We start from the raw sequence: 24,435 nt of genomic DNA, 5'->3' as shown, positions 1-24,435 counted from the left end.
CTCGGTGCAGACTTCCCAGGACTAAGGCTCCCGGGGAAGACGTGGCGCCCTCAGCCCGCGGGATCGGGCGCGCGCAGGACGGCCGGGGCGTCCCTCTGGGGATGCGCCGAGGGCCCCGCGTTCGCGCTGCCCAGAGCCAGGGCGCCGCCCGGAGCCCATGAGCACCATGCGCCTGCTGACACTCGCCCTGCTTTTCTCCTGCTCCTTCGCCCGTGCCGCCTGCGACCCCAAGATCGTCAACATCGGCGCGGTACTGAGCACGCGGAAGCACGAGCAGATGTTCCGCGAGGCTGTGAACCAGGCCAACAAGCGGCACGGCTCCTGGAAGATCCAGCTCAACGCCACCTCCGTCACCCACAAGCCCAACGCCATCCAGATGGCCTTGTCGGTGTGCGAAGACCTCATCTCCAGCCAGGTGCCAGCACCCCCGGGGCTCACGCTGTGCCAGCTCCTGCCCCTCCCCCACCGCCTCGCCACCATCCTCCCTCCTTCACCCGCCATCCCTCCCCCGTCCCAGTTTCATTCCATCCTTTCCTAGCCCCCTCCCTCCCCTTGAGAGAGGACCCAGGGTGCTGGTCTCACTAGCAGCTAAACACCAGTGTTGGCCGGTTCCCCATCTTAGCCCCAGATCAGTCACCGGCCAGCGGGGCTTGTCCTCACAGGGTTTCCAGGTGTCGAGGTCCAGACTGGTGTGTGCAGACATGTGGCCGTTTGCTTGATCACTGTGTGTCAGGGTCGGGGCGGGCATTCCGGGCCTGCCTGAGAGGTGCCTGTCCCAGTCACAGGCAGGACTACAGGGCTTTAAACTGGATGGGGTCTGGGGCCATCTTTGTTCCTGCTTGGAGATCTCCTTCCCTTCCTCCTCCCCTTCCCCCATCCACAGGTCTGCCTGAGATGGGAAATGGCCCAGGTGTTGAAGCCGGGTGTTCGCCAGGGTGGGAACGGGGAGAGGTATCAGGGCAGAGCGTGGCAGCCACTGGCAGCCAGCGCTGCGGGGGAGGACACGACTCAAGGATTTTGCCTGTCAGAGCTGTCCGCCCCCGGGCTGCGCTGCCTGCTGAATCCCAATGAGGCCTCGGGATCACTGCAATGCAGCCTTTTATGTAACAGGCGGGACCGACACCGGTCCAAGTGCTGCTTACACACTCACCGGACAGGCACGCCACATCCATGGACACACACACTCACATGCGCACACACATTCATCCACGTTTGTGCACAGAGATGCGTAGACTTAAACTAGCACCCCTTCATGCACATCAGAATTGCACACGCTTATTCACACACAGACCGACCCCCCATGCATATCCATGAGCACACACATTCCTGTGCCACACATGCAAACACGCGTGCTCACACAAGCTCAATCATACATGCACATACACATATGTTGGGGCATGCGGTATCCACACACATACCCAGCACACACTTGTGAGCACCTGCGTGGTCACACGCATGCACACACGCTCAGGCCAACACTGGCCAGGCCCCTCTGGGTGCAGACTGTGCGGGGCAAAGGAGGGAGAACAAGTGTGGCCCTTTCTGGGAATCCCTCCTCCAACTTAGCTTTGCTGTCTGTGGGCACTGTTCTCCCAGGGAATAGCCAGTGCTAGGAGCAAAGGTGACAGCAGCAGCTGTCACTCACTGTCACATGCTGTGAGCCAGGTGCCGGCTCGGCAGCCATCGCCCCCACCACGTGGGCCAGCGCACCCCCCACCCCGTTTGCAAAAGCAGGTGGTCCTGTAGCTCAGAGATGGGAAGGCAGAACTGGGACTGACAGGTCCTTCTAATGTGAAGGCAGCACGGAACTGCCAAGCCATCTGCCCCATATCCCTGCCTCGGGGGCTGAGCCACTGGTCCAGGCAGGAAGGCCAGGTTTCCTTGAGGATGTGGTCAGTGCCCAAGTCAGCACTGGGTCTTGTTCAAACCGAGCGGGTCTCAGCCTGCCCCTGGAAGACACCAGCAGGGGGGCCCGGGCCTCTAGGCGGCTCCTTGCCCAGCTTCTCCCGCTAATAGTCTGCGATGTTCGACGCACCTTCCGGAGCTGCCCTCCATCTCTGGAGTGCTGGCCTCCGTCCACCTCTGACCCAGGATGAGGGTCAGCGTGGGGCTTGGTGTGGTTCTCCCAGCCCACGCTGGGGCGGCAGGTGCGGCCCCAGGACATGCCAAGGACTGGCCTTCATCCTCCCTCTCAGGGTCTCACCACACAGCTCAGGGCAGCCCCCCAGGGCGAGGGGCGAGAGGGGAGGCCCTGGACAGGGATGGGGGAGGGGCCTGTCAGCTCCCTGTGTGTCTTCTTGGTCCCAGGAGTCTTGTCTGCCTCTGCCTCACCCCTATGATTCACTTCCACGCAGAAGGTGGGACTGGGGTCTGGTCCCCTGCTGGGTGGCCTGCACTCCTGGGGCTGTGTGAGCACAGGTGGTGTCCCCCCGCCACCACCCACCCCCCGCTTCGTGTTCAGCCTCTGCTGTTGCTGGACAGCCAGCTCCAGGGCAGCGTCCCCCGCTCCCCACTAGAGCTGACCCTGTCCCCTGTGTCCACAGGTCTACGCCATCCTAGTTAGCCACCCACCTACCCCCAACGACCACTTCACTCCCACCCCCGTCTCCTACACAGCTGGCTTCTACCGCATCCCCGTCCTGGGGCTGACCACCCGCATGTCCATCTACTCAGACAAGGTGAGCCTGACCGCTGCACGGGGACCCAGCTCTGCTCCCGTGTTCAGACCCGGCGGCTCGCTCCTGCAGCCCGGAGCCGCCAGCAGCTGCTGGGGGGGGGGGGGCAGGTGCTTTGCCAGGATGGGGGGCACAGGCAGACGGGCTCAAACCATGGGCTCTGGGCTCCAGGTGCAACAGGGTGATACACTGAGGCACGCTCACAACTCACACCGGTCCACACTCACGGTCTCACAGAGACACGCAAACTCACCCACACACAGGCACACCAGTACACACTCACAGCACACAAACTCACAGTCACACAGACTCACAGATACTAACAAATCCATACACTCACGCCTACACACACACAGCCACACACATTCACAGGGACACTCACGTGCTCTTACGCGCACACTGACGTTCACACGCATACTCACACCATCACCCACTCAAACATTCATGCTCATGTGCACACTCCCATAACTAACGTGTTCACTCCCCCACACTCATGCTCCATCATACACTCAGACAGGCCCACACTCACACGCTGACACACATGCCCACGCACACTCGGGCACACGGCCCACTGACAGGTGACAGGCGCCAATAGCAAGCCCTGGGAAGCAGCAGAGGCCGTCGTGGGCCAGAAGAAGGGACAGACAGGGCAGCTTCCTGGACGGCGGGACGGGGCACTTTGGAGGAAGGGGCGCCAGGAGGAGGAAAAGCCTAGCAGTGGCTGGGACACCAGGTGGCAGTGAGGGTGTAGTTACCGGCACCTCCCGCTAGAGGGCACAGCTGGAAGAGGATTCCAGGTGAACAGAAGAGGCAGCTCGTGGCTGGGGGCGCTGGCCTGGGGGTTTCGGGCCTCGGGGCTGTATCGTGGCCCATGGGCTGGGGGTTTGGCTGGAGTCGCCCAGTCGTGGAGCAGCAGCTGGGAGAGTCTAGAGGTCACCAAGTCGGTTTGGCAGGAAACTCACCCCCATAGCAGCCGGCACCTTGCACTAGTTCGCCCAGCCCTCCCGTAGTGTCTGCCCACGGCTCTGGGAGGACTGGTCAGCTGGGGAGGCAAACTGGCCACTGAGAGGCTGGGGGGGGGGCAGCCTCCTCCACATCTCCCTCCAGGCCTGGTGTCACTTGCAGACAGGCCCGGAGGCGCTGCTTGGCAGGGGACTCCAGCTGATGCCTTAGCTGAGGGGCCAGAGGGCTGGGCTGCTGGGGGCTTCCCCGCTCTCCCCATCTTCTCCAAATCCATCCTGCCGGGAGCCCAGGGTCCTGGATAACGCTGCCTAAGGCACGGAGGTCATCTCAGCCGGGCCCAGGGTGTCTGGGGAGGTCAGGGAGGGGTCCTCCTGGAGGCGATAGGAAAGCGAGGCCAGAGTGAGGGGTCCTCTGGGACGGCCCACAAGGGAGGAGGCCAGTGGAGGCCAGGATGACCACCCGTTCCTGAGGCTCTGGAAACCCCAGCACACAGCAGAGGCACCCAAGCTGCTCAGAGGCACTTAACCCTCAACTGTGAGAAGTGGAGGCTCCCCCTAGGCCTGCCAGCCTCCTTCACCTCTCTGGGCACCAGGCCCCTCACATGCAAATGGGAGAACAATGGCTCTACAGAGGAGAGCAGGCGGTGGGGCACAGGATAGGCTGGGGTGGGGGGAGCCCTGTCCCAGAACAGGACACCAGCCCATCACGTGTCCCCGCCCCAGATCCAGACTGAGGCCCAGCATGAGGGCAAACCTGCGACCAAATCTTAGCGCTCCACCTTGACCCCACTCCTGGTACAAACCACAGACCATCTGTGCCCAACACGTGGACCAGAAGGGCCTGGGTCAGAGCCAGTCCAGGACCCTACCCACAGCCCCCTTGCAGCCATGTCACCTGCTGGATGACAGACAGAGGCAAAAGGGCATTCTTGCACCCTGATTCCAAGGCACAAAGAGGGAGCAGGTGGAAGAAGGATCTGGAGGGCTCAGAGGGCCCCAGGATCAGTGTGGGTCCCCAGGAACACTGCTCCCTGGGCAGACACAAAGGCCCTGTGCTGAGGCGGGAGGGTCCTGCTCCGTCCCCTCCCTGGCAGCCAGTGCACTCAGAGAAGCAAGGCGGGGTCAGCAGGCAGCAACCCCTGGGCTCGGTGAAGGGGTGAAGTATTTCGCCCCAACAGTGAAGACTTGCTCTAAATACCAGTTATGTGAATTTGGGAAGGACCCAGGGGGGATCTTTGAGATGCTGCACGCCAGCAAGAAGTTTCTGATCTCAAGTAGCTCAGCAGCGGGTGGCTGCAGGGGAGGAGGGGAACGACCCCAGGAACAATTCCACAGACCGCCCCCTCTACCCGTCTCAGTCAGGGTGCTGCTGGGCAAACTGAGCCTCCGGTTCTCAGATTAGACGATGTGGAGTGGGGAGAGAAGCCAGCGGTGGGAAGGGAGGAGTGAGGGAAGCGGGGTCCCCGGGCTCCGGGGTCTGGAAGCAGCGAGGGGGAGCGTCTGGCCCGCGCGCGCACGCGTGCGCGCCTGGCCCGCGTCCTCAGCCGCCCCGTGTCCCGCAGAGCATCCACCTTAGCTTCCTGCGCACCGTGCCGCCCTACTCCCACCAGTCGAGCGTCTGGTTCGAGATGATGCGCGTCTACAGCTGGAACCACATCATCCTCCTGGTCAGCGACGACCACGAGGGCCGGGCGGCGCAGAAGCGCCTGGAGACCCTGCTGGAGGAGCGCGAGTCCAAGGTGAGGCCCGGGCGGGGTGTCCCGAGCAGGAGTCGGAGCCGGCGAGCCGCCGCTGTGTCTGTGGCCCGTGTGAACACCCTTCTCTTTCCATCGTGCATGGTCAGCACCACTGCGTCTGGCGAGCGCCCGCCCCAGCCTGTCCTCGGCTCATTTCACTCGCTTTTGCCATTAGTCGAAATCTCCTTCGTGTCAGTCCCTGCGGGGCGAGGGCAGGACCACCTGGAGCTCCGCAAACACCCCGCCCCGCCCCGCTCCCCTCCCCCGTCCCCTCCCCCACCTCCCCACAGCGCGCTTCCCAGCCCACACAGGCCCTAGGCTCAAAATTCCCTAGGGGCGCCGCCTCTGCCCCCCACACCGCTCCCTCCCAGCGGCCTCCCCTCGGGAGCCCCCTCAGTGTGGTGGCACCGCTCACCGTGCCCCCTCCACAAAGGACCCGGTTCCTTCTCTGCTGTGACCCGTGCCCTGTCCTCGCGCCGGCCTCACCCCCGCCGCAGCCCCTCACCTCACAGCTGCCCATCACCCTCCCCAAAGCCCCACCCACGGACATCTGCCACCCCCAAGCCCGGCCTGGGCCCTGCCCCACTTCGTCCCCCACCGCTCTCCCCACGGAACCCCGCGCCCTTCCTCTCCTCACCTCCCCACCGTGGGGACTGGGGCTCTGGACTCCTGGGAATCCGGTAGACACCTGGCTCCACCTGCCCGTTCTACCCCAGCCCGGCGCCCACGTGTGGGCTGTGGAGAGACCGGAGTGGCGTTTCTGGGGGTCCAGGCGACCCCCACCCCACCCATCCCCACTGCCAGACTGAGGAGAAGCTGGTGCTCACCAGAGGAGGCCCGGGGTCCCGCCTTCACCCAGCCTGGAGCCCTGGGCGCTCAGCACCTGGGCCAAGGCCCCCCGGGGTTGGGTGGAGGCCAAGCTGGGCAGAGAGGGAGGGACGCCCAGGCTGGGGAGGGCCCCGGGAGGCAAGACCAAGGGCGGCGGGGAGCATGTGCTGTCTGTGAAGTCAGAGTTGGCTTCAGTAAGCTGAGTGCCAACCCGGGTCCCGAAGGGAAGAGAGGGCACCAGCTGGGGGTGAACCAGAGGGCAGACCCAGAGGGTCCTGGGGTCCTGCTGGGGGGGACTGGCTGAGTCTGGGAGGGAGGGCTGGTTACCAGGACTGCAGGCCCCACCCCCCTGAGACAGCACCCAGCACCAGGCAAGCAGGTCAGCTCCTGGCGTGCCCACCTGTGGCTGCACACAGGCCCAGTGCGCACTCACGCACCCCCCGCACGCCCAGCCACACGTGTTCCCTCTCACAGGCACACGCGGCCTTTCCCGAGACAATCCACTCACACTCTACTACGCCTGCCACAGGCTCGCAGGCGCCCTCCACACCTCCACGGCCCGGGGGCTCACACACGCACACGCGCACACACGTATGCGCAGACGGCACTGGCCCTCACTCCCACCCACCACAGACTAACGTAGGCTGATGCTGCCACGCAGACGCCCACAGATGCACACGTGCTCACGAACTCCTGTCACAGCTGCTCTCCAGCGCACACGTGGGCTGACAGGCGCGCCCATCACACACCAGTCAGTGAGGGCAGAGCAGCTGGACCTCTAAGAGAGGCAGAAGGGGGTGCTGGGAGGGGTGGGGAATAGGGGCCGGGGCTGGGGGAGGGGACATCGCCCATTCAGGACTGACGGGGCTGGGGTGGGCGCTGCTGGCATCACATAGCAGGTGCCTGGCGGGGGGCGGGCAGATGGGACCCCAAAGGGAGGCGTTTGGCTTGGGCGCAGACAGGGCCTCCCTTTCTCCTGAATGTGAGCGTTTCCAAGAGCGCAGCTCCGTGGCAGGGAGCCTCGGTGGCCCCCACGCCCCCTCATTCCCCAGCACCTCCCTGGCCCCCAGCCCCACCCCGGGCCTAGGTGTTTGCGAGCTCCAGGTACGTGCCCCTCTGCAGACGTGCCGAGGAGGTGGTGTGATTGCTTTAGCGCCGTCATTTTCAACCGTTTATAATCTTCTTCTGTGTCTGCATATTTTCTCTGTGCACATTATTCATCAGAGTAAAAAAAGGAACTATGAAAACCTCGACCAACTGTCCTATGACAACAAGCGCGGACCCAAGGTATATATGCATGGACGTGCACGCCACCCACCGACTAGGGAGCCCCGGCCTCCGGCGCCTCGGCCGCTAGGGCTACCGTGGGCCCAGCCGCGCCGCAGGCCCGAGCAATGAGGAGAGAGCGAGGTCGAGAGCAGGCAGCGTAGGCAGGAGAGGGCAGGTGCTGGCCGCCCAGGGCCCCGCAGCCCGCCGGCCGGGCCAAGGGGCAGGCACGGCTGCAGGAGGAGCTGCTCTCTGGGAAGTGCATGCGAATCTCCAGGCACCCCAGGGTTTCCTCGTGGAGCCCAGGAGGGAGCCCGCCTGTCCGCCTGACCTGCCTGCGGTCCGGGCTGCTCCTGCGGGGCCTGTGGACCAGGCCCCAGACGACCTCCCGTGGTTTTGGAAAAGGCGGCCTAGTCTCCGCTCCCGATTGCATTCCAAAACTCTTTTCTGTTTCCGTCCGCTGCACGCCTCTTTCTGAGTCTCGGTCCACTTCAGCTTGCATGCTCAGTGCAAAAGTGAGGCCAGGAGTGACAGGTGGAGAGAGACGCGCAGAGCAGAGAGCGAGGACAGGAGAGCCAGCAGGCTGAAGAAAGGACGAGAGAGGCCAGCCCGGCCGGCCGGCCGAGGAGCCTGGAAGGCAGGTGGCAGTGCAGGTGGCCGGCGCAGGCCGAGGCGGCCCTAGCGGAGCTGCCTCGGGGTTCCTAGCGGCTGCGGCTCGACTCTGGCCCCTGAGGCGCTGCATCCCCCGCCCCGGCCACCTGCTAATGCACCCGCTCACACCGCAGGCTGAGAAGGTGCTGCAGTTCGACCCGGGGACCAAGAACGTGACGGCCCTGCTGATGGAGGCGCGGGAGCTGGAGGCTCGGGTCATCGTCCTCTCCGCCAGGTGCGGCCAGGCTGGACTCAGGCTTTGGCGTCCTTGCCAAGGACGGTCCCCTTGCACGTGTACCCTGGGCCTCGGGGATGGGGGTGGGTGGGATAAGACCCTGCCCTTAGGAAGGCAAACGCGGCCCAGGTGATAGACGGGGGGACACGGGGCTCTGGGAGCTGGGTCAGGGAGGGGGCCTGGGGCAGTGACGTGGGGTCTGCATGTGAGCCTGCGGGGGGAGGCCCACAGCAGGGACAGGGCTGAAGGGGTGGGGCAGTCGGACTAGGCAGCGTGAGAGGGGAACCGCGTAGGGGGAACCCAAAGCCAGGCTCTGCCGGACGGGCCTGGTCCCCACCGTAAGCTCGCGGCTGAGCCCCCAGTAAAAATCTCCCTTTTTGCAAATGGCTGTGTCCTCCTGGGGAGGGAAAGGCAAGGCCACCAGGAATAGGAAAAGGAAGAGCCCTGCCTCATGGGACATACATGGGAGAGCCTGGGGAGACCCGGCCCACTGTCTGCCTGTCCTAGAAGCTCTGCAGCCTCCAGCAGAGTGGGGAAAGACAGCAGGGGTCGCCCTGCAGGCGGCCAGCGGGAGCCTGCAGTGCCCTGAGTAGCAGGGCAGGTGTCCGTTTGCACGTTCAGGCCACAAACCTTTGGCACAGAGCCAGGTGCACCCCGTCCTTGGGCAGAGGGCAGGATGGGACCAGCAGGGGCTCCTCGGGCTGGAAGGCAGTTAGCGGGCACTAACGCCCACCGCCCTCCGCTCACGCACACCAGCACAGGCACTCACACACATACACACGAACACGCATCACCCGCATACTGTCTACACGTGCACATGCTGTACGCACACATGTGCACACAACATGCTTCCACGCCCTCCTGTACGCATGCCTGTGCCGTATACACACGTGCGCACAGGACATACCTATGCGCACACGGGCACGCTGCTACATGTAACACACGCAGGCATATTCTCACCTAGATACATGTGCAGACACACCACACACGTACACGCTCCGCACCGACACACACAGGGCACGGTGCTCTCGTGTATAGGTGCATACGCCACAGACACACCACGTGCTACGTACATGCACGAACCCCACACATGTGGCGATACTTGCTGTTCACAAAGGCACAGCACTTGGCAACCACATGCCCACCTCTTGAATCCACGCAAGGCCTGTGTATTGTCAGGCGGGAAGAGACCCCTCCCCTCACAGCCGGGGCTCCTCGGACAAGAGAGGCCAGAGTCCCACCACAGAGGGGGACCTGCCTGCCCAGCGCGCCCAGCTCCCAGAGCCCGGGGAAGCCGGTGGTCCCCTGGGCAGGGCAGACGCAGGTCTTCTTCGCCCTGGCGCCCCAGCCTGACACATTCTGGCTCCCCTCACGAGGGCTGTTGAGAGCGTTTTGCGGAGAGACCCCATTAAGCCAATCTTAACTTTTGACCAGTTTTCTACAGAGTGCTTCAGAGTTTCTAATTGATTTCCAAAACTTTTGTTTTTTAAATAATCCTCCTGAAGTTATCGTTACTGGGATCAGTTATTTCCATAAAACAGTTTGGCGGGTCGATCAGGCTTTTGTCTGCTTTACTGAAGATATCAGTTTACACGGACACAAGCACAGGTGTGTGCTCACCCCACCAAGTCCAACGTCACAGGCCTGGATGGTGTCCAGCAGACAGGCCTCTCCGCCAGGCTTTGTGGGCACCGCTGACAGGGGCACACCGTGCCCTGACATGCACGAAGGGTGCTGCCAGCGTTCGGGCTGGATGTTGCCTGGAGCGCCGCTCTTTTGTGTTGCTTCCATCCAACAGTAGCGTTCTCATTTAGAGCAAACACTGAAGATTTGCATTTCTTCCTTGAGAAAATTCGGGGCAGACCCCTTAGGGAACCTAGGGCCATCTTAGCTTCCAGGCTCAGCCATTGGGAAAATAACCCAACACTTGGACAATCTCCCCAGCCCCTTTGTACCCCGATGCCCATGCATTGGAGAAGCAAAGTGCCTGTTGTGGTCCAGGCCCATCTGGGACCAAATTCGGCCCAATAGGGGACAGAAGGTGGGAGCCCCACCAGGCCCAGGGTCCTTGCCCTGACCAGAGAGAGCCCAGCCCTAGGAGACCAGGTCCACAGAGGCTCACTTGTAAGGACACGCCAAAAACTCAGGACCACGTGTGCCTGCAAGGCGAGGCCTGTGCTGTGTCCTACCAGTGGCCCCAGCCCTGGATGGCAGAGAGAACACAGCTGCTTGGGCAGACTCCAAAAGGGAGAGCAGGTACCCTCATCTCTCTCCGGTGGCTTCCGCTGTGATGCTCAGGGCAGCTCCCTGGCTCTCGGTCCCAGAAGCATCTGACCAACCAGAAAGCCCCCAGCCCCTCAGTTCACAAGTTGAGGCATGCAGCACCAGAGGGGTATGGCTTGTCCAGGAAGCTGCAGGAGCACAGGCTCAGGGGTGGACAGTCCAGGCACAGACCCGACTCTGTCACTTACCACTTGTGTGCCCTGGGTGCCACAGTTTCCCCTCCTGACACAGGGGTAGTACTTCTGCCCGTCTCACAGGGAGGTTGTGAGAATTAAATAAGATGGTCCATGAAAAGCATTCAGAATACTGCCTGGTACCTGGTGAGCGAGTTATCAACCAGTAAGGAGCCATCGCCATCCCATGTCACCCAAACCCTGCCCACCGAGGGCAGCGGGCCAGCAAGAGATGTCTGGGAAGCTCAGGGGGTCTGGGCCCACCCGCTCGCTTCTGTGGGGGTCTCCTGGCCCAGGTGCGGTGTAGGCTTGGGGTGGCGGCCGCACCCCATCTCTGCAGTGTCTCCAGACCTCCCTTGCGGGGGGCAGGGTTGGGGAAGAGGCCACGCTGCGGAGGAGACCCTGGGAATGTGGAGCGGCCGCCCCCGGCCCCGGGTGGGAAGGGCTGGAATCCCGGCCCCTCACCCGCTCTGCCCCACAGCGAGGACGACGCTGCCACCGTGTACCGCGCAGCCGCGATGCTGAACATGACCGGCTCGGGGTACGTGTGGCTGGTGGGGGAGCGCGAGATCTCGGGGAACGCCCTGCGCTACGCCCCGGACGGTGAGTGCTGGGCTCCAGGGTCCCGGTGGGCAGGGGTCCCCCACGGGCTCTAAGCCAACGCTTGCCCCAGGCATCATCGGGCTGCAGCTCATCAACGGCAAGAACGAGTCGGCCCACATCAGCGATGCCGTGGGGGTGGTGGCCCAGGCCGTGCACGAGCTTCTCGAGAAGGAGAACATCACCGATCCGCCGCGGGGCTGCGTGGGCAACACCAACATCTGGAAGACCGGGCCGCTCTTCAAGAGGTGGGCGGGGCCGCTCGTCTGAGGTGGGCGGGGCCTCTCTTCAAGAGGTGGGCGGGGCTGCTCGTCTGAGGTGGGCGGGCTGATCTCCTAAAGTGGGCGGGCCACCGTTCCGGCGCTGGGAACAGTCGCTCTTCCCAGGGCGGTCCAGCCCAGCCTGCTGTATCCTGTAGATACCGCCACCTTCCCCAGTTTTCTCCTCTATCCCCCCCGCGCTCCACCCTCACCTCCATCTCCACCACGATAATCACCTGCCCCATTTCCAACACTCGGATGTCACTGAAATCACAGCTGCTTCCGTTTCTCCTGCCCCCACCTTTTCGCACTGCTGCCCACCCTGAGGCCCCACCCCACTCCCCAGGGCGGCTAACAGCCCTGGGGAGGAGGGTCTTGCTTCCGGCCGGGACTGGGAGAGCCCACGGGCCCAGGAGGTCAGACAAGGAATCCAGGTATGGCATCCAAGCCTGTAGAGAGCCAGGGTTGGCCAGAGACCCAAGCGGATGGCCACAGCAGGGCAGGAGTTAACTCAGAGAACCCTGGACACCACGGCACTAGTGTGGGGAGGCCCAGCCCAACACCAACACCGCCAGCCCCAAGTGGCACGTGCAGACCCATGGTCCATGGGGCCCACGACAGGAGCACACGCACAACTGCAGATACAGGCAGCATATGTGCACACGTGCACATGCGTGTGTGCACAGACAGGCTGAGAGGCACATCACACATGTGGCACAAGTACATGCACAGGGCTGCACCCCACGCAAGGATCCTGTGTGCACACATATATGGCCCCCCCCACACACACACACAGGCGTGCACACTCAGGACGACGAGACCCCAGCCCTTCCTCCCCACTGGCTGGTGAGCAGCCCGCTGCTCCTGCCTGGGCTTCCGCCTCTGTGAAGCTAGGACAGCTGCCATGAGAATCGAATATCCCAACCCACAGAAAGCCCTCAAAACAGGGTCTAGAGGCCAGGAGTTGCCCGGCTGCCATAGCTGCGCTGTGCACCTGACTCACAGTGGGCGGGGCTCACTGCATCCCTGATCATTCTAACCCACACTGCCCCCCTCCAGAGTGCTCATGTCTTCCAAGTACGCAGACGGCGTGACCGGCCGCGTGGAATTCAACGAGGATGGGGACCGGAAGTTTGCCAACTACAGCATCATGAACCTGCAGAACCGCAAGCTGGTACAAGTGGGCATCTACAACGGCACCCATGTAGGTGGGGGTCATGAGGGGGTGGGGGCTGGGGCCTTAGGGTCCTGGGGCCAAGACCCCTGCGTGGCCACCCTCCATCTCATACTCCCACCCCCAGGTTATTCCCAACGACAGGAAAATCATCTGGCCAGGCGGAGAGACAGAGAAGCCCCGAGGTTACCAGATGTCCACCAGGCTGAAGGTGGGGGACCCGCCACCCTGCCCTAGCCTCCACACCCAGTATACTCCATCCCGCCCCTCGGGTGCAGAGGAGGGGACAGTGAGGTCAACGAAAGTGGGGGCGGGGCCAGCGCCCGCTGCCATTGCACACACCTGGCACTGCAGAGGCAGCAGGGAGAGCGGGTGGAGGGAGGAGAGGAAGCCGCCGGCCCCCCGTTTCATGGGCTCTGACCCAACTCCACTTAAATCTGGGGAAGTCACGTGGGCCAGGACTCCCCTGGGGATGAGCCGATCGGGGACAGGGGAGCAGATGGGCGTACTTCAGCTTCAGTGCTCTCTGCCCTGAGTCCTGGAGATGATGCCCCCATGCTCTTCATCACACCTCCAAGTGGTCCTAGCCAACCCCCCACGTTTAGCCTTCCTGGCCTCCTGCCGTGACTCGGTCTCACTGTCCTCTGAGCCCGGTCTCCCTACAGCATTCCCTATGGCTGGCCATCCCCTCCATGATTCCCTGGGCCTCTGGGAGCTCCCTTCCCCGGTTGGCCTCATCCCTCACAGCTTCTCTTCCTCGGCCTGACTCTTCCATGCTCCTCTGGACTCATCCCAGGGTGCCCTCCCCAGCGTCCCTCCCACACTGACCCACACCAGCACCGGGCTGGTACCTGAGCTCACAAAAGGCAAGGACCCTCAAGCACTGTGCTTCTCCCAGTGTCCCCGCCCCCAGGTCCTCAAATGTCTCTCAGCCTTGTCTGCTTTCTGAGCTAGCTCCCCCTTGGCCTCTCACCTGGAGCCCTTTGCCAGCACCTGCCCACAGGTCACCACCCCTCTCAAGGGGCAGAGTGGACTTTCCCAAAGCCAACGCTCAGGAAAGACACCTGGTATTGAAAAGTCCGAGTGTAAAACAGACGACAGTCAGCCCGATGGTCCCACGCAGGCTTCGAGAGCCAGATGGCTTTTTACAACTTTTTTTTGTCTCACTGATTTTTTTTTTTTTTTTTTTTGGTACGCGGGCCTCTCACTGCTGTGGCCTCTCCCGTTGCGGAGCACAGGCTCCGGACGCGCAGGCTCAGCGGCCATGGCTCACGGGCCCAGCTGCTCCGCGGCATGTGGGATCTTCCCGGACCGGGGCACGAACCTGCGTCCCCTGCATCGGCAGGCGGACTCCCAACCACTGCGCCACCAGGGAAGCCCTGTCTCACTGATTTTTTTGACACTAAATTGTTTACTTTTTAATTAATTTATATTGGAGGATAGTTGATTTACAATGTTGTGTTAGTTTCTTCTGTACAGCAAAGTGAATCAGTTATACATACACATATATCCACTCTTTTTTAGATTCTATTCCCATATACAGGTCACTACAGGTTATTGAGTAGATTTCCCTGTGCTATACAGTAGGTTCTTATTAGTTATCTGTTTTATATAGAGTAGTGTGTACATGTCAATCCCAGTCTCCCGATTTATCCTCCCATCTCACTGAATTTTTAAAAAATATTTATTTATTTATTTGGCTGCACTGGGTCTTAGTTGCGGCACGAGGGATCTTCACTGCAGCATGTGGGATCTTCTAGTTGCAGCATGTGGAATCTTTAGTTGCAGCATGTGGGATTTTTTTTTTTTTTAGTTGCAGCATGCAGGATCTTCGTTGTGGTGTGCGGGATCTTTAGTTGTGGCATGCGAACTCTTAGTTGCAGCATGTGGGATCTAGTTCCCTGACCAGGGATCGAACCCGGGCCCCCTGCATTGGGAGTGTGGACTCTTAGCCACTGGACCACCAGGGAAGTCCCCTCACTGATTTTTTAAAAGCACGAGCATGTTACTCGCACAATAGAAAACGATGAGGAAAGTTTTAAGGACAAATAAGCTCCTTCAGGGGCTCCCCATCTCCTGCCCTGCAGGCTGAGGCCGGGGGCTACCCGCCCTGGAGGAGAAGGGGCCTCTCACACCGACCCCACGTCCCCTGGGACTCCTCCTCACATGCCGTGCTCGGTTCAGCCCCCTTTGCCTGTATCTGTCCTCCGCACCCCCAGGCTTCAGGCCCCTGAAGGACAGGGAGGAGAGAGCTCTCCAGCGTGAGCCCCAAGGAGCCCCTGGATTGAAGAGGCCTCGGCAGAGAGGGCGGCATCAGCGGGGAAGAGGAAGGGAGGAAGGATAGATGATCAGACAAAGACCCGCTGCAGGGGAGGCTGAGGTCAGGAGAGGCCGGAGCACCAGACAAGGGCAATCCCTGCGGGTCCCCGGACCTGTGCAGGCTCTGAGTGCACATGCCTCTGTCCTCGTGGCAGGGGTGGGGGCAGGGGGCAGGCTCTGGGCTGGGACAGGTGGTTTCTCAGCCCTGAGACGTCAGAGAAGGGGCCCAGGGCCGACTTTAGTGATGTGCAAGCCAAGACCCAAAGGAAAGTGGCCAAGAGCAGGCGCGGTGTTTCAGGAGGCTGGGCGCCTTCTGAATGCTGAGGTGGCCTGGGCACGACGGGGGAGTCTGGGGCCCCTCCGGCAGGCAGCAGGCCGACCAACTTCCTGAAGCTCCAGAGGGGGCAGTGTGGGGCATTTGCAGGGGGCGGGGCGGGGGGGCGGTCCAGGGGAGTCTGCATGCTGAGAAGAGGACAGCACCCCAGGGCAGCCCAGGGCTGGTGGTCCAGGCTGGGTGTCCCCCTCCCCTCCAGATCGTGACGATCCACCAGGAGCCCTTCGTGTATGTCAAGCCCACGCTGAGCGACGGCACGTGCAAGGAGGAGTTCACCGTGAACGGGGATCCGGTGAAGAAGGTGATCTGCACCGGGCCCAACGACACGTCGCCGGGCAGCCGTGAGTGCGGGGCTGGGGCGTGGGCCGCGGAGCGGGCGGGACGGCGCACCTGCGAGCCCCTCACTTAGCGCCCCTCCCCTCCGCCCAGCACGCCACACCGTGCCTCAGTGCTGCTACGGCTTCTGCATCGACCTACTCATCAAACTGGCGCGGACCATGAACTTCACTTATGAGGTGCACCTAGTGGCGGACGGCAAGTTCGGCACGCAGGAGCGGGTACGCGTGGGTCTCTGGAAGCCGGCGCGGGACCCAGTCCAGGTGGACCCTGTCTGGCTAGGGTCAGGGTCTCGGGTGGGCGGGGTCTGCAGGCTGGGTGGAGCCTGGGTGGGCGGGGCCTTCGAGCCAGGCGGGGTCTGGAGTGGGAGATCCCGAGATGGGTCAGGGAGGGAGACTGTCCGGTCCGGGGAGCAAGGCCCGCCCGCGATGGCCGTGTCACCACCGGCTGTGTCTCCCCACAGGTGAACAACAGCAATAAGAAGGAGTGGAACGGGATGATGGGCGAGTTGCTCAGCGGGCAGGCAGACATGATCGTGGCGCCGCTGACCATCAACAACGAGCGCGCACAGTACATCGAGTTCTCCAAGCCCTTCAAGTACCAGGGCCTGACCATTCTGGTCAAGAAGGTGGGCAGGGGCCCAGCAGGGCGGGGTGGGGTCCTGGGAGGGCCTTGGCGGCGCTGACGGCCCGGCCTCCCACAGGAGATCCCCCGGAGCACGCTGGACTCGTTCATGCAGCCCTTCCAGAGTACGCTCTGGCTGCTGGTGGGGCTGTCAGTGCATGTGGTGGCCGTGATGCTGTACCTGCTGGACCGCTTCAGGTGAGCGCGGCCCGGGGGCCGGACTCCTCCCCCTGCGGGGCGGGCGGGGCGGGCGCGGCGGGACGGGGCGGGCGAGGGGGCGGGGCAGGGCTGCCTCTCCCGCCCTCTCCCGCCCGCCCTCTGCGCCCCCGCAGCCCCTTTGGCCGGTTCAAAGTGAACAGCGAGGAGGAGGAGGAGGATGCGCTGACCCTGTCCTCGGCCATGTGGTTCTCCTGGGGCGTCCTGCTCAACTCGGGCATCGGGGAAGGTGAGGCCACGCCCGGCCCGGGCCCCACGCTGCTCCGCAACCCTCACGCCCCAAGCCGGGAGCTGACCGTCCTCTGCCCGCAGGCGCCCCCAGAAGCTTCTCGGCGCGCATCCTGGGCATGGTATGGGCCGGCTTCGCCATGATCATCGTGGCCTCCTACACTGCCAACCTGGCGGCCTTCCTGGTGCTGGACCGGCCCGAGGAGCGCATCACCGGCATCAACGATCCCCGGGTGAGGCCTGGCCCGGCGCGGGTAGCGGGGCGTGAGGTCAGCGGCTGCCTGGGGTGGGGCCGGAGAGCAGCCGCGAGCCGGGCCCTCCGACCCTCTGACCCTGCAGCTGAGGAATCCTTCGGACAAGTTCATCTACGCGACGGTGAAGCAGAGCTCCGTGGACATCTACTTCCGGCGGCAGGTGGAACTGAGCACCATGTACCGGCACATGGAGAAGCACAACTACGAGAGCGCGGCCGAGGCCATCCAGGCCGTGCGGGACAAGTGAGGGGGCGGGGCGGGGCGCTGGCCTGGGCGGGAGCAGTGGGGGCGTCCATCTTTCCAGTCAAAGTCAGAGTGTCCAGGCTGGATGCGAACCACGGGAAGGGGATAGACAGGGGGTTTCCAGGCTGGCGGGCGGGACTGCAAGGGCGCCAGGGCGGCCCGAACGTGTGGGCCCTGTGACCCTGCCCCAGTGACCCTGCCCCTGTGACCCCGCCCCTGTGACCCCGCCCCCCTGACCCCGCCCCCCGGCCCCCGCCCCCGGCCCCGTGACCCTGCCCCTGTGACCCTGCCCCTGTGACCCTGCCCCTCTGCCCCCGCCCCTGTGCCCCTGCCCCTGTGCCCCCGCCCCTGTGACCCTGCCCCTGCCCACAGCAAGCTGCATGCCTTCATCTGGGACTCGGCGGTGCTGGAGTTCGAGGCCTCGCAGAAGTGCGACCTGGTGACCACCGGCGAGCTGTTCTTCCGCTCAGGCTTTGGCATCGGCATGCGCAAAGACAGTCCTTGGAAGCAGAACGTCTCCCTGTCCATCCTCAAGTGAGTCGGCCCCACCCCGCCCCCCTCCAAGAGCCCCACCCAAGGCACACCGCCTCCCCCACCAACGTAGCCCCCAGATGCACGCCATCTGCCCCGCCCCGCCCCGCCCCGCCAGTGCCGGCCCAGCCTCCTCCTCGGCTCACATGCCCCGCCCGCCCAGGTCCCACGAGAACGGCTTCATGGAAGACCTGGACAAGACGTGGGTGCGGTACCAGGAGTGTGATTCGCGTAGCAACGCCCCTGCTACCCTCACGTTCGAGAACATGGCAGGTGGGCCCCCCACACCCCCGACACCAGTGCTGACGCCGGGTGGACTCCCCGGGGGCCGGCTGCCTGGCCCGCCCGCAGCTGAGGCGCTGGGTCTTGGCCCGCAGGGGTCTTCATGCTGGTGGCTGGGGGCATCGTGGCCGGGATCTTCCTGATCTTCATCGAGATCGCCTACAAGCGGCACAAGGATGCTCGCCGGAAGCAGATGCAGCTGGCCTTTGCAGCAGTGAACGTGTGGAGAAAGAACCTGCAGGTAGGGCAGGCCACCCTCCGAGGCCTGGTGCCCACGGCTCGGCCTGGCCCCGGCCCTCCTCCATCCCCGCAGGCCGAAGCGTGGCTCTGGCTCCCAGGAGCCCCTGTGGCGAGGACTGGAGCTGGGAGCCACGGCCAAGGCTGCGCTGCTGGGGGCCACCCGCAGGTGGCCGCCTCCGCAAAGCCGGGCTTCAAGCGTCCGCCTGGCCCCTCTGTCTCCAGAGTCGCCCACCGGCGCCCATTCCATAGGAAGGCAAACTGAGGCAGGGTAAGACAGGGACCCACCTGGGTGTAGCATGTGAGTCCAAGACGCACTCTGCCCTCGCCGCCCCGCGCCCCTCCTTGGCACCCTCTGGGGACCCCCTTGCCCGCGGCCCTGGTGTGTCCTGTGCTCCATATAACTCCAGTCTTAACTGGCCGGCCGCTCCTGCCTGCAACCCCAGGCTGTGTCTGTGGGAAGTTGCCGCCAGCAGAGGACAGGCTGCACGTGGGGTGGCCACAGCCCACCTGGGACGGGCTCGTGCCCCATAGTCCAGCCCCAGTCTGCCCCATCTCTTCTCTTTCTCTGGGTACCTCCCCGGAGCCTGTGCCCTGGGAGGAAGCTGGTGCTGCAGGGAGGGAGGGCCGGGGCGACGGGGCTGCTGGAAGCCCACGCCTCTCATCTGCCCTCTCTTGCTCTTGGGACCTGGCCGCTGCTCTCACTGGCGGGCACAGGGCCCGTCCTGACCATCAGACCCGAGGCCAGGGTCCCAGGAGCTGCCTCCGTCTCTCTGTCACTCCAGCGCATCTCGCCACCTGCCTTCGGCCCCTCAGCCCCTTCCTGAATCTTGGTGCGCCTCCTCGGGGGTCAGAGTGGCCGGTGGGGCCGGTGGGGCAACCCCTCCCGTGCTCAGAGGGCTCCTCCTCCTCGGGACGCCCCTAAACCAGGGGCACCTCGGAGCCAGGGAGCCAGGCGGACCTCCCAGGAAGAGAGCCAGATGGGACCCCCCGAGCCCAGCCCCAGCATGAGCGAGGTCAGGCCCGAGAGCCGGGCAGGAGCAGAGGCCGCCTGCGAGTGTCCGACCATCGGTCGGTCCATCCAGCACAGGGAGGCAGGCCGGAGTGAGGGCCCGAGTGGCCAGCCAGGCCGGGCAGCAGCCCCCAAGGAGCAGGCGAGGGCAGGTGTGGCCGCCACCCTTAGCCGTCTAATCACTTATACATATTCATTTTAGGATAGAAAGAGTGGTAGAGCAGAGCCTGACCCTAAAAAGAAAGCCACATTTAGGGCTATCACCTCCACCCTGGCTTCCAGCTTCAAGAGACGTAGGTCCTCCAAAGACACGGTAAGGGGAAGAGCGCCCAGTTCCACGTCTCCGACTCTGATCTCGCCCCTCCGTGTCTGTGTCCCGTGCATCAGGCCCCTCCCTCGCCATCCCACCCGCTCCCACCTCTGACTGCCGTGGCCTTTCTGCCCTCACCTCTACTCGCCCAGCACACTAGGTCTTCTCTCTCTGACTCTCTAGATCTTTCTCTCGTGGTCCTTTCTCCCGCTGGCCCTCACCGGGTCCTCTTCCCCGTGTGTCTCTGCGTTAGTCTGCCCCCCACCCATGCCATGACGCCATGCGCCATCTTGAAGCCGTGTCATGTTGTTGGTCAGCCAGCCGGCCTCACCGCGTCGGGGCTGTGCCCGGGGCCCCGGGAGCCTGGACCACCCTGTCCCAGGCTCCTCACCTGTCAGGAGGCCGCACCACCTCTCTGTTACGTCCGCTTCTCCAGCCTCTCCCAGAGAGGCCCACCGCCCTCCCTCCCTCCCTGCGACGTCCACGGAGGGATGGCTGTGATGTCCCATCCGCCCATCTGTCTGGCCGCCAGCCCTGCCACCCAGACACCTGTCTCACGTGTCTCACCAGAGCCATGCCTGTTGCATTCCCTCCATGTGGTCTCTGTGTGGGCCGGGGCTGGGGGCCAGGCCTGGCTCCATCTGGGTGGACGGCTGGGGCCTGGAGTTGGTACAGGCCCCTGGCCACAGGGGACGTCAGGTGGGGAATGGGTGGGACCAAAGGAGGCGGCTCCCACCCCAGGCCGAGCAGGGGCCCTGCAGGAGGCGTGCCGGCAGCACCCAGGGATCTGAGAACGGATGGAGGTGGGCCTGAAAGCCGTGGCCTCCAAGCCGTGGGCACTGAGGCTCCTAGACAGAGGCTCGGGAAGGGGAGGCCTCTACGGAGATCAGTGCCTCAGCGCCTGGCCCCCCGCCCCTCCAGAGCCAGGCCTTCCACCTGAGCCAAGAATTCCCTGCCTCTCTGCCTTGGGCAGCCTGTCACTGGCCCAGATGTGCGCGCTCGAACCAAAGGCCCCCCAGACTGACCCAGCCTTGCTAGGAGCATCCCCAGGTGGGGAGGGGGCCGCCCAGAGCCAGCACAGCCCTCAGTCCAGCGGCCTCCCTGCAGTCAGGGGTGGTCTGGCCTCCAGTCCGCAGGAAGCCCCAAATTCGTGGGCAGCATCACCCATCTGCTCCAAGGTGGAAGGAAGCAGGATTTGCAGCCACCACCCCCAGTGCATGGGAAGAGGGGCAGACACAGGACACAGACAGGGCTCAGCACAGAGCCATCTGAGTCCCAGGGGAAGCCACCAGCGCGCCCCATGAGGGGCCTGTAAGGCCTGGGGGCTCCACTTCCCAGAGCTCAGCACAGACAGGGTGGGGGGACAGGGAGGATCTGCGGGGCTGGGAGCACAGGCCTGGGGCTGTCCAGGCCCGGGAAGTGGGTGGAGCCTGAGCCAGGGGACTCAGCAGGGGGTGCAGGAAGAGGAGGATCCGACAGGAGCAGGGGTGGGGCAGTCGGGGGGAGGGGCGAGAAGGTACCCAGCAGACAGCGCTTTGGGGGCCCGCAGAGTCTCGCAGGCAGTGGGCCATTTTCTGAGGGCATCACTGAGTCCTTACCCCGCATTCCGCCCTGGAGCAGAAATGCAGGCCCCTTAGCTGGGCCAGGTGCAGCTCAGAGACCCTCATGGTGCCTTTCCAGGGACACGCTCCCAGCAGACTCCTTGCCCGAGCCTCCCCAGGGGCCATCCTCCAGGCCAGCTTTGGTGCCACGTGGTATCTGGGGCTGGCCTGCCCTGCAGGGGTGACTGGGGACACTGCAAGCTGGGGGCTGGGCGGGGGAGGGCAGCCTAGCTCCCACCATTTCAGGCTGGGCGCCTGCTCGGAGGGAGGCCTGGGTGGGGGGCTCTGTCGGGAGGGGTGGGGTCAGTCCGGCTGCTGAGATCCTCTGCCCCTGTCCCGTGGCTGGTCTGGGCCAGGGCGGCACTGGGCGCTCAGGGCTGGGGTCCCTGGCGGCCGGCGGGGCCAGCGGGTATTGATTGTTGGTTCTTATTTATAGAGCACCGGGGGTGGACGCGGCGCTTTGCAAAACCAAAAAGACACAGTGCTGCCGCGACGCGCTATTGAGAGGGAGGAGGGCCAGCTGCAGATGTGTGCCCGTCATAGGGAGAGCTGAGACGCCCTGCCCGCCCTCCTCTGCCCCCCTCCCCCGCAGACAGACAGACAGACGGACGGGACAGCGGCCCGGCCCACGCAGAGTCCCGGAGCACGACGGGGTCAGGGGGAGGAGCACCCCCCAGCCTCCCCCAGGCCGCGCCCGCCTGCCTGCCGGTCGGCCGGCTGGCCGGTCCACCCGTCCCGGCCCCGCGCATGCCCCCTGAGCGTCGGGCTAACGGGCGCCTTGTCTGTGTATTTCTATTTTGCAGCAGTACCATCCCACTGATATCACGGGCCCGCTCAACCTCTCAGATCCCTCGGTCAGCACCGTGGTGTGAGGCCCCCGGAGGCGCCCACCTGCCCAGTTAGCCCTGCTGCTCGGGAAGGCCTGAGGGAAGCCCACCTGCCAGAGACTGCCCACCCTGGGCCTCCCGTCCGTCCGTCTGCCCTGCTGCCTGGCGGGCAGCCCCTGCTGGACTGAGGCTCGGGCCAGAGCTGCTGAGGACGGGTCAGAGCTGAGCTGGCTGGGCAGGGCCGCAGGGCGCTCCGGCAGAGGCAGGGCCCTGGGGTCTCTGAGCAGTGGGGAGAGGGGCTGACTTGGCCCCGGGCAGAGGGCCTTGGAGCAGAGACTGAAGCCCCATCCTTCCCCAGCCACCACCAGAGCCACCATGGGGGCCCTTGGCCCCGGCTGGCTGGGTCCCCCGCTCCCGCAGCGCCGGCACCCCACAGCCTTGTCCCCACCTCTCCCTTCTTGCCCACACCCCTTCTCCGCTTGACCCCATCCTGAGCTGGCCCTGCCCTTCCCGGACTGCAGACCCTGACCCCCCAGCTGGCAGCCGCCTCCCAGGGGCGCGCTCGGGCTCCCCACTGCCTCCCCCTTCTCCGGACTCCGTGAGGGCTGAGCCTTCTCTTCGCCTCCTCTGGCCCGCAGCCCAGGATGCGCTTCCCCGGACGCCGGCTCGGGACTGTCTTCAGCCCCGCGCGCCACCTTGTACAGGCCCAGCCCTTCCCGCGTCCAGGCGTGTGCCTTCCCCCGTTGCGGTCCGAGCGCCGCCGCGCACTGCCCCTCCGCCCCAGGGGCCCGGCGTGCACCGCCTTCCACCCCCCCCCCCCACCCGGTGTGTGTAGTGGTGATGCCGAAAGGAATGTCAAGAAAACTTCTATCTGTGTCGCTTGTTGACGCCTGCAGGGAGTGCGAAGGAGGGCAGGGGATAGGGCGAAGGTTCGAGGGCGGCCGCGGCCCGCTCAGGCTTCGGCGGCGGCGACTGCCGCAGGCGAGGCCATGCCGGCACCGGGATCCGGCAGACTCCTCAGCGGGCGGCGGGCGGCGGCGCGGCGGCGGCGCGCGCGGCAGGCGGTAAGCATGGAGCCCAGCGCCAGGCAGGCGGCCAGGCTAGCGAGGAAGGAGACGGGCCCGAGCGCGTAGACCACGGCCAGTTCCCGCGCGGCAAGGGGCCGCGCGCAGTGGTTGAAGGCGGCGTCGGGGAAGGCGGTCAAGGGGCTGAGCGGCAGGCGTCCCGGCGACACGCAGATCAGCGTCTCGGCCTCTGCGGGACACGGGAGCGGCGTCAGGCGACGGCGGCGGCAGTGGCCCGCCCCGCCCCGCCCACGCCCCCGAGGGCTCACCTGGCGCGGGCAGCGGGTGCCTGCGCAGCCAGGTGCAGAGTGGGCGCAGCGCGCAGCCGCAGGCCCAGGGGTTGCCGCGCAGTCGCAGCGTGCTGAGAGCGGGCAGGCCCGCCAGGAGCGCGGGCGCGAGGGCAGGCAGCTCGTTGTCCTGCAGGCTGAGCGTGCTCAGCAGCGGGAGCGTGCCCAGCGCCGCGGGCTCTAGACGCGCCAGCCGGTTCCCGGCCAGAGAGAGGACGCAAAGCGCGCGCAGCGGAGCGAAGGTGCCGGGCACCAGCGCCTCCAGCTGGTTGGCGCTGAGGTCGAGCTGCTTCAGCGCGCCCAAGCCCCAGAAGGCTCGCGCGTGCACCCAGCGCAGTCCGTTCTCGCGCAGATCCAGGTGTAGCAGCGCGCCAGCGCCCACGAAGGCGCCGGGCGGCAGCGCACGCACGCGGTTGTGGTCCAGCAGCAGCGCGCGCACGCGCTGGCTCAGGCCCCCTGGCACGGCGGGCAGCGCGCGCCCGGAGCAGTTGGCCTGGCCCTCTGGCGCGCACGCGCACGCCTCGGGGCAGTCCGGGGCGCCCGGGGTTGCCGCGGGGGCGGCTGCGGGGGGCGCCTGGATCCAGACTGGCCACGGCGACAGCAGCAGTAGGAACAGCGGCGGCGGCCGTCGCGAGAGAAAGGAGGGGCTCCGCATGGGGGCAACGGTAGGAGGCCAGCTGCCCAGGCGTCCCGGGAGCCCGTCCGTCCCACGGCTGGTCCCGTGCCTAGGGCGGAGGCTGGGCACATAGCCAGCGCCCGGCACTGCCAGCCACCTGTCCTGAAGCTCTGAGCTCCTCTTGGCTCCGCACCAGCAGCAGCACTGACAAGGCGCCACCCCCTCCTCACCTGCGTGGCCCACCGCCCCGCACCCGGCTGAGGCCTGGGCA

General features: G+C 64.9%; 2 protein-coding genes across 10 annotated transcripts; one reads left to right on the top strand and one right to left on the bottom strand.

The window, feature by feature from the left end:
- Window positions 1-23,073, top strand: GRIN1 (glutamate ionotropic receptor NMDA type subunit 1). Of its 9 annotated transcripts, none has more exons than XM_027104192.1 (21): window positions 118-415; window positions 2,544-2,678; window positions 5,200-5,376; window positions 7,426-7,488; window positions 8,253-8,353; window positions 11,291-11,412; window positions 11,483-11,657; window positions 12,729-12,873; window positions 12,971-13,054; window positions 15,696-15,837; window positions 15,926-16,053; window positions 16,296-16,460; window positions 16,536-16,654; window positions 16,789-16,901; window positions 16,985-17,133; window positions 17,240-17,397; window positions 17,770-17,931; window positions 18,092-18,201; window positions 18,306-18,451; window positions 19,662-19,772; window positions 22,174-22,971. In XM_027104192.1, the coding sequence occupies exons 1-21, from the start codon at window positions 158-160 to the stop codon at window positions 22,240-22,242; spliced, it is 2,832 nt and encodes a 943-aa protein (XP_026959993.1). In that variant the 5' UTR covers window positions 118-157; the 3' UTR covers window positions 22,243-22,971. The 9 variants fall into 9 exon arrangements, with proteins under 9 accessions (XP_026959994.1, XP_026959993.1, XP_026959997.1 ...); XM_027104191.1 differs by having other exon boundaries at window positions 158-415; window positions 21,807-22,971; XM_027104193.1 differs by lacking the exon at window positions 7,426-7,488 and having other exon boundaries at window positions 1-415; window positions 21,807-22,971.
- LRRC26 (leucine rich repeat containing 26) lies at window positions 23,068-24,255 on the bottom strand. The gene is made up of 2 exons (XM_027104210.1): window positions 23,531-24,255; window positions 23,068-23,451 (listed from the first exon to the last, which is right to left on the bottom strand). Exons 1-2 carry the CDS (start codon window positions 24,201-24,203, stop codon window positions 23,150-23,152), a joined length of 975 nt encoding a protein of 324 aa, XP_026960011.1. The 5' UTR covers window positions 24,204-24,255; the 3' UTR covers window positions 23,068-23,149.
- Between the last annotated feature and the right edge of the window lie 180 nt (window positions 24,256-24,435).

Source organism: Aethalodelphis obliquidens, unplaced genomic scaffold, assembly GCF_003676395.1.
Source record: "Aethalodelphis obliquidens isolate GAN/ISIS:26980383/991018 unplaced genomic scaffold, ASM367639v1 scaffold7, whole genome shotgun sequence".
Classification (NCBI taxonomy): Eukaryota; Metazoa; Chordata; class Mammalia; order Artiodactyla; family Delphinidae; genus Aethalodelphis; species Aethalodelphis obliquidens.
Note: the sequence above shows the minus strand (reverse complement) of the source record. Positions and strands in the feature narration are given on the sequence as shown.